Source organism: Octodon degus, unplaced genomic scaffold (genome assembly GCF_000260255.1).
Source record: "Octodon degus isolate 3935 unplaced genomic scaffold, OctDeg1.0 scaffold00007, whole genome shotgun sequence".
Taxonomy (NCBI): Eukaryota; Metazoa; Chordata; class Mammalia; order Rodentia; family Octodontidae; genus Octodon; species Octodon degus.
In genome coordinates, this window is record NW_004524583.1 from 15,071,912 (window position 1) to 15,081,435 (window position 9,524).

General features: G+C 35.9%; 1 protein-coding gene across 1 annotated transcript in view; it reads right to left on the reverse strand.

Annotated features, from left to right (window-relative positions):
• The window catches only part of Gphn (gephyrin), an 837,950-nt gene that overhangs the window by 34,315 nt on the left and 794,111 nt on the right, over positions 1–9,524 (reverse strand). Inside the window, exon 19 of the mRNA XM_023701464.1 lies at positions 3,903–4,002. Coding sequence (XP_023557232.1) covers positions 3,903–4,002 — 100 coding nt within the window. The remainder of the gene's footprint in view (positions 1–3,902; positions 4,003–9,524) is intronic.

Here is a 9,524-nt window from a genome sequence, read left to right on the forward strand (position 1 = left end):
AATAATAATTATTATTATTATTATTTTGGTGGAACTGGGGATTGAACTCAGGCCCTTGCACTTGCCAGGCAAGTTCTTATTCCACTGAACCATCTCCCCGGCCCCTATCCAAATTATTTTTTACCATTTTTTCAGATTAATTTTTAAAAAATGAGTCACTCATTAACTTTTGCAATAATTGTGCTATTTTTGATGACTTATAGCCATCCGTCATGTACTCTGCCATAATACATGATGTGAGACTGTTTTCATCTATAAAACATTATACTGCTGTGTTTCTATGGTTCTCATTTCTGTTTTCTTCCCCTTAGTTTTTTTCCCTATGGTTTCCCTTAATGCCAGCTTGCCACCAGTTCAATCAAAAAAGCTGGCTTTTCGTATGGCAATCAATGATAGGTAGTAATAGTCATATCATTAAAATGATAATATTGGGGGACCACCCCCTGGGGGACCCCCATTCTGTCCCTCTCTTGGACAGGAGCTTTCTTTCCATCAATAAATATATTATGCTCATAAAAAGAATGATAAATATTAATAACAAAAGTATTTTAGAAGTAACATATCTGTATTATATCCATTATTTCATTTCAAAATCTCATTAACAAACTCTAAAAATGATAATCATCATCCATTTTATAGATAAGGAAACTCAAACTCAGAAAGACAAAACAATTTCAGCAAAAATTATTTAGCTACTAAGTGGGGAAACAAAGCTCTGAACCAAGGTGATTCAAACTTAATGGCTCACACTGGGTGCAGCTTGGATGGGTGCTCTTGGAGGGGTGAGTGTACAGGTTTGGCGACCTCTACTTATCTCTTCCTAGGCTTCTTTTTTTTTTTGCTTACTTCCTGATATTTTTGCTGAGTTTTATAAACATAAGATTAGGCTGTCATGTTGATTTATAAGTGGGTAATTTGGCAGTTATTACTGTATGATACAATAATTTCCAAGATTCACTCTTGATAGCAAGTATGTGTACTATACATGACCCATAAGAAAGTCTTTGATAGGTCTGGTTAATACTCCAAATGCTTTGCTGAGTATCTCTGTCTCCAAAATGAAAGAGGAAATTATATTTGTAATGCATGTAGGAAGAGCAAAGCTAACCTGTATTTGAACTTTGTGTGTGTGTGTGTGTGTGTGTGTGTGTGTGTGTGTGTGTTTCCCTACTAGTAGGAAGAATGAAAAGAATGTACTTTCTTAACTTTAGATAAGCACAAAATTCTGCCAATTAAAAGAAGCCCATGTAGATTTCTAAACCACTTTATTATAGCAAGGTAGCACACAGATACAAAATACTTTCTCTTTTCTGCATTTAAAGCCGATTTAAATTACAAGGTATCTTTAAGTCATCCTTTGTATCTCGCAGATATAGGGAAGGTGATTTCTTAAAAGGTGGTTACTTTACAAAGATTCTACTTACAACAAAACATTTTGCTATCATGTATTGCTGTCACAAGTGTAGACTGTGAAGCTTTTGTTTAAGTTCTGCAAGGCCACTTTGGAATCCAACACTTACTGCTTAATTCTCTTGAGATCAGAATGTAACAGAATTATACATGGACTGAGGTCCCAAAGTGTTACGACTTTTGGGGAGAACAAACATTAGGAACTGAGGAACTCATAAAAGTGAAATAAGTGGTATATACTAAACTGAAAAAAAAAAAGAGTCCAAAAAGTTATTGTTAGGGGTGCTGTATTTTGAATAACAGACAAATAATTCTCTAGCAGTGAGGGAAAGTTATGTTAGCATCCTTCCACCACAAAGGGAAAAATCAAATTTGAGATTAGTGAGAAGTTCATTCATTACATGCTTTCCATGTAATGTCCTCTGTATTCTAATCAAATTAGTGTATCTAAAGGGATAGAAAAGAAAAAAAAGCTTAGCTCAACAGTTCTTAACAAGCATGACCCAAATACCACAGTTTCAATAGGAAAAGGTCTTTTTTAGTATGATCATATTGAGGCATACTCAATAGGCAGCTACAAAAATATACTGGCAAGAATAACGGTGCAAATTATATCAACTGTGAAGAAAGCTTTAGGTATAACCTTAACTCTAGTAAAAGTGGTCAGATATCAACTGTGAAGAAAGCTTTAGGTATAACCTTAACTCTAGTAAAAGTGGTCAGATCATGGAAATAAATCCTACGTTGTGTAATATAGCTGAAGCATACAACAGATCAGGGATATTAGGAGAGTTGGCTTGTTAAGGCAGAAATATGCGATGGTCTCCATAGTTCATCTATTTTATTCTGTATACTATATCCCTAGCCCTTTCTTCTCTTTCTTTCTCCTTTCCTTTCTCTTTTTTTTTTTCTTTCTTCTTTTCTTTTAATTTGATAAAAGGTCTTGCTAAACTGCTGAATTGCTCAGGCTGGGCCTGAGTATGTAGTCTTGCTTCAGCTGTTTGGAGGGCTGGGATTATGGGAATGCACCACCACACCCAGCCATTAAACCATAGTTCCCTTATAACAACTGGGAGGCCAATACTGCATGCCCTTAGAATTCCCAAGAGACATCATCAGAGCGTGAAAGTACTGAAGTATTACTATTGCCCATGACATCGTGGAGGTAAGCCTGAAAAGCTCAACCATACACTGAGTTCTCTGAATAAAAATCAAAGGTACACTGAGTTAACAGGGGTCTGAGCAGGGTTTATTATTCTTTGAGCAGTTACAATTAATACAGAATCTCCCTCTAATGGTCCTTTGTTAGGCGTTATTAGTTTTTAGGAAATATGTAAAATCTTAGTATGTGTTTATTTTTCTTTACTCCTGGGAAACAGTAAGAAGCAATATTAAATTCCACTTTGAAGGAAAAAAAAGAATCCAAATCTAATTAATCTTTATTTATTTTTATTTATTTTTTTGTGGAACCAGGGATTGAACTCAGGCCCTTGTGGTTACCAGGCAAGTGCTTAATCTACTGAGCTATCTCTCTGGCCTGCAATTAAACCTTTAGATCTAGCTCCCAATCTCTAAAATCTTCTGGAGACAGAGAACATGTTAACCATACCCATAGGTACAAAAAGGCAAATCCATTTCTCAGGCTAAGTCATCCAGTTTCTCCAACAATTCAATGCCATAGCAACCAATCAGTCAATAAATAAAAAGTAAAAAGAAAAGCAAGGAGGATTAAATGTTTTGATATAATAGGTAGTTAACTAATTCCAAGGAGTGGACCTTACTAAAGTCCTAATTTCAAATAAAACAATTATAAAAAGGTATTATTGGGGCTAGGGATTTTCAGTGGCACATTGCCCACCAGGAAAGTACAAGGAAGGTCCCGAGTTTGATTCCTGATACAAAAAAAAAAATTTTTCCTGATGTTTGAAAAAATTTGAGCATGAACAGGCTATTAGATGAAATTAAAGTATTTTTGTTAGGTGAGATAACACTGTTGTTTTTAATAAGGGAATGCTATTGTTTTTATTATTTGATATGAGCACCAAAAATGAGATGATCTCTAGAATTTGATTTAAAACAACACAGCTCTCCTCCTGAAGGAAACAAGATTGGGGAAATTAATAAAAAAAAATTACAGAAGAATGCTGATAACCACTAACATTAAGTGATGCATGCAAAGCAACGTATATCCCTACTTTTAAGTATAATTAAGAATTTTGAAATTAAATTGTTTTTTTAAAAAATAAGTAGTATAAAGAGAAAAAAAGAGGAAGGAATTAGACATAAACCTAAAAAGGAAAAGTCTGTAAAGTTCCTTTCTTTGTTTACCCCAAATTTACTGATTCATAAGAAAGACAAATTTTTATTTCAAATAGGAACTGCAGTTATGCAAAGGATTCTGCTACGATAATATTTCCTTTTTAAAGAATAGTTAACCCATAATAGAAAATATAAAAAAGAAATCTTTAAAACTTAAATCAACCCCAACCAACCCATATAGGAGATAAGATTTTCATACCCTGGTTTCATAAAAACCCTGCCAAAATGGATCTGAGCATGAAGATCAATGTCCAGCACCTGCTTGAGATAGTCCTGCAAATATTAAAAATAATCATTTTACTTTCAAACATTTTAGTATCAGACTTGCAATACCTTAAATGAAAATAAAATGAATTTATAAGACTGAAAAGAAACATCCTTATTTTATTGAGATTTATTTGTTTAACACAAATGTAATTCTTCATTCATTCATCTACTCATTCAATAAATACCTGCTCATTACTTGGTATACGCTAAGTACCAATCTAGGTAAGAGAGTGATAGTCTTCAACAAGAGACAATGTTCCTGACCTCGTAGAAAAGTACTTTGTAGTAGGAGAAACGAGGTAATAAGCAAAATAACCACATTAATGTATAATATCTTTACTTGATGAGATATTGACTATCTTTTTAGGTAAAATTTTATATCTGAGAAAGACTATTAATAGGGTATTTAAAAAACTTGACTCAGCTGGCAAGATAGCTCCATGGACTAAGTGCCTGCTTAGGCAAGTGCAGGGACTGGAATTCAAGCCCTTGTACCGCATGCTGTGCTGTCCCTGTCCCCCCAGGTGCACTGAGCAGGACACAGAGTCTGGCTTAGTGGTGCACACTTGTAGTCCCAGCATTGGGGAGGTTGAAAACAGGAGGATCACTACGAGTCCGAGCTGCATAGTGAGACCCTGTACCAAGTACATAAAAATAAAGATGTCTCTAGTCAGGGAAGCCATATGTATGTCTCTACACTCTTCTGCTTAATCGAGTTAAATATTTACAGATCATCAAGTCTAAATAAGTCAACTTAGAAAAATAAAAAGTAAGGAAGAAATTCTAAAAATAAACGTTTTGCTAACAAAAACGCCACCAACCTGAGGTTATGACTAACCCAGAGTGATCTGACAAAGGTTGATTTTTGGAAAGGAAAGTTCAGTCCTTAAGATTTCTTTTAAGAAATAAAACTTCTGGGTCTATTGCCAGATTTCTTCTTCATTAATCTAAGAGTGAGGCTATTAACTTTCCAAAGTTTTGAATGTTTCAAAAACTATGAGGTACTTTATTTTTGAAATACACTTCCTTCTATCTCCACAACCTCATCCAGCATGTTGCCTGATTGAAATGTGTCCCTTTGTCAGTAGTCCCACTTTCCTCTCCTATAGGAGTAAGCTATCTTCTGAGACAAATTGCTGAGAAAAATCATTATAAAGTCATCAAGCCAGTGACTTTATTTATTTATTTATTTTTTGGCGGAACCGGGGATTGAACTCAGATCCTTGCGTTTGCCAGTCAAGCACTTATCCTACTGAGCCATCTCCCCGGCCCCTAGTGACTTTATAATACTTTACCAACTTCCTGGTGTTTAGGAAAAAGTCTCATTTTAAAAATATTCTGACATTTCTATATTTTCCAGCTTTCTTTGAAATCACTCAGCCCTTCAGTCTGCCTTCTTTGCCACCCAGCCATATTCTTCTTCCCCTCTCTTCTGGGAAGAAACTATATTGGTTTTAGTTTCTCATACTCTCTTGCCTCCACTCTTTGAAAATACTCTTTCTTCTGCCTTACATTCTTTCTAACCTTCTCTCCTTCTCTCTGTTTGGTCATCTTCTCAGCCTCCTCTGAGCTACCAAGGCTGGATGAGACTGATTAATTCATTTTCTTTTATTTTGACATTTCAACATATATATTATCAGATGTAATAAATTCTAATTGTTAAAAGAAAATAAGAAAAATATAAATAAACCAAAATTAGAATCATTACAGATTCCTGATGAACAGATACATTTAAAATGACAAACAGAATGTTCCTCCTAATATCTAATACACCTCTTATCAAACCTGGGGCCTTAGGCACCCTAGGTAGGTGCTTCACACTGACTCACACCCCCAACTTTGTCTTTTCCCTCTTCCTCTACTTTTTAGAGCAAATATAATTATGTTATGGGGTGCTTATTAGTGTTGTAATCTGAGAAAGTAGTTTTTCTTATCTTTTTGGAGGCATTGTGTCTTGGTGGTATAGTTTTCTCTTTGTCCTAGGTTTTAGTTTTGTCATAATCATAAAACCTGAAGAGGCACTGGATGATGACATATTTCTCTAAGAGGAATTTAATTCCTTTTAGCAGTTAGTTATGGTGAACTTCTTTTTAGAGCTCAGCTCTTCAAGGAGAGAATATCTTCAACTGAAAGTCTAAGATATTTTTCAAGGTGCTTCTTCTGTAGCAGGTCCTAAACTCTGAGGAGGATGAAAATTCTCCTGATTTCTTAGATTCTTAGCTACTCTTCTGTTTGTATTATTCTTGATTTCTTATAGCACCTCTTGTCCCTCACCTGTACCTGGCTTAGGAATTGGCAATTTATTTTCATTTAGTGGTAATTGGGTTTCAACCCAGGGCCTTAGGACCGAGTTACATTTCCAGATCTTTTTCATTTTTCAGAGCTTTCACTAAGTTACCTAGGTTGGGCTCAGACTTAACAATCCTCCTGCCTCAGCAGCCCAGAGTGCTACATGAGCAATCAGCTTAGCCTTCATGTATCTTATATATAAAATGAATCCCTAGGGAATAGCATGTGCCTTTCAGTCATTCATTAAAAAAAAACCCAACAAAAAACCAGTGCTGGAGATTGAATGAAGGCTCTTAAGCATGCTAAGCAAGTATTCTACCAATGCACTACAGTCCTTTTTCTTTTTTAAAATTAATTTTTCAGATAAGGTCTTCCTAAATTCCCAGCGTTGCCTTGCTCTTGTGATCTGCCTGCCTTAGCCATCCCATCCTGGTGGCTGGGCTTGCAGATGTGCACCACCATACCTAGCTCAACAAACATTTTTGAGTGCTTTCATGTATCCAGAATTCTATGTGCTAAGGATTTAATGGTAAAAAACACATACAAAGCGTCTTGTTCTATTTTACTGGAAGAAATAGCCCATAACTGTCACTTATGATACATGCTATGAAAAAAAAAGTAGAGACTGATAGGGTCAGGAGTAGTATAAGGAAAGGCCATTTTAGAAGTCTGCAGGATAAAGAAGGATGCAAGTAGATGAAATGTAGAAGGAAGAGAATTCCAGAGAGAGCAAAGTGTATGCAAAGGCTTCTAAAGTAGCAAAGCTTGTGTCTAGAACTGTAAAGACCAAGAAAGGTAACAATGACAAAGGGAGGCATAAGGTAAGGTTGCAGAAGTAGTTAGAGGCCATTCCTATAGGGCCTTCAGGTTGTGACAGTTAGGAAAATGTTTATTGGAAATATTTACTAAATGAATGAATTATTTCTCTTGAAAAATTCCATTTTCAAAACAATGCCCCTTTTAGTTGTTTTTGCTTCTACACTTTTTTTTTTTTTTTTTTTGACTTAAGCAGGGATTGAACTCAGGCCCTTGTGCTTGCCAGGGAAGCACTTATTCCACTGAGCCATCTCCCCAACCCCTTCTTTTAGTTGTTTTTGTACATGAAAAAGAACTTCATTTTCTTTGAGACAGAGGGAAATCCTACACTTAGTGATGAGGGCAGAGGAGCAGTATTCTTAAATTTTTGTTTACTCTTGAAGTAACAAGAATCTTTGCCTGAGAGCTGGCGAGAAAGCTCAGCAGACTAAGCACCTGCTTTGGCAAGTGCAGGGACCAGGGTTTGATATCTGGCACCAAATGCGGTGCGACCTGTAATCCAAGCACTAGGGAGGCTGAGACAAGAGGATCACTACGACTCCAAGCTGCATTCCAAATATATAAAATGAAAAAAAAATCTTTGTCTGATAATGTAATGCATAGCCAGGTAAGAAAAAAAATTAAAAAAAGAAAAGAAAACAAAACAAAACAAAAAAACCAGATCAAGAGTCAAGGTCTTTTCCTCCACTTGGGTAAGGACAGATACCAGTGTCAGAAACACTGTGACTTTGAAATGAACAGAAATATCACTGGAGGTTTAGTGCAACACAACCTCCTGGGATGTGTCTTTGAGTTATAGCAATTAAGCTATAAAATGCTTCTAGTGATTATAATGGACTGGATATGCCCTGCCTTTCCCAAATTCACTATGTTGAAACCCTAACATGTTGTGATGGTAAAACCTTTGCCAGGTAGTTAGGTCATGAAGCCTCATGAATGGGATTCATACCCTTAGAAGACAATTAGCTACCTCACTTTCTGCCACTGAAGGTACAAGAAGTGAGCTGTCTGCAGTCTAAAAGAGGGTGCTCATCAGAATCCATTGTACTGGGCCGGGGAGATAGCTCAGTGGCTTAAGCACCTGCCTGGTAAGCCCAAGATCCTGAGTTCGATCTTGCCATCTTGAGCTTAGAATTCCTATGTATCTGAGTTGTGAGAAATAAATGTCTGCCATTCAAGCCACTGTATTTTGTTACACAGTCTGAGCTAAGATAGTGAGCATGCTATCCAGAGAAATGCAAATAAAACTTATGTGATGTAGATGTAACTGATTACTCTCCTGTGGTTGTTGATCAGTTTTATATTATTAACAAAGTTATTTTGGCACTACTGATTATGTTTGTAGCTGTCCTTTGAATTCTTTGAGTCAGTTATAACATCTTACTAGTTTCCACTTAACTGAGTTAAATAAAATTTTTTATATGTGTTCATTTTATATATCTGTGAGATAAATGATTTTGTTTTAACAATTTCTGTTAGTACATGCTTACAGTACATAATGATTACACTGATCATGGGAGCTTGGTATATGTAGAGAACACATCTTCATTTTATTTATGTCACCCCCATCTGTTGGTCTCCTGTTAGTTGTAAAAGATCTAGCTCCCTGCTCCTATTATCTATCCAGATACATGTTTTCATCTTTTGAAAATTATAATTACATTGCACTATAATTATTATAATTTTAATTTCAGGGGGTCCACTGAGATTCTCCACTGCTTTATTGGACACAAAACCAGTTCAACTTCACTGGCAGAAAAATGCAGGGTTTTTTTTGTATTTTAGGAAAGGGTCTACAAGGTGTTCAAGGTCTCAGTACTAGATCGGACTCGTAGTGATCCACCTGTTTACAGTCTTCCAAGAGCTGGGATTACAGGCGCACACCACCACACCCAGGCTCAACTGCCAGCTCAGCATGCCCCAGGGGTGGGGCCAGCATGGCAGACCTGGGGATTGAATCCCCGGCCTCTGCGCCTGCTTACAGGTGCTTTAATTTGCTGAGCTATTTGGCTGGCCCTTAGAGAAATATGTTTTATGAGTGGCTGAACCCTGGGCCCATCTGTCCTTGGCTGTTGGAGTTTTCCTGGTTCTGGGTTGCAATAAAGTTTAAATTTACTAACTTCCAGTTTCTATTTGATTTTGTTCTGTTTTTACTTCATATATTGTCTAGCAATAAGAGACTGGTAAATGAGACTAACTGCATAATTTTATTTTTTTTCATAATTTTAGTTATTAAGAAAATCCAGTTATGTCTTATGTCAATGTTAAGTATAATAAAGGCATACATTTTACTTTACCAAGCTTATTTAGATTTACTAATCAAATAAGCCATTCTACATAATATTTATGATTATAAAAAATTTCAAGTGGAGGTTAATGTAATCAAATACTTACTCTGAGAAACTTTTAATTTCAATAGTAAT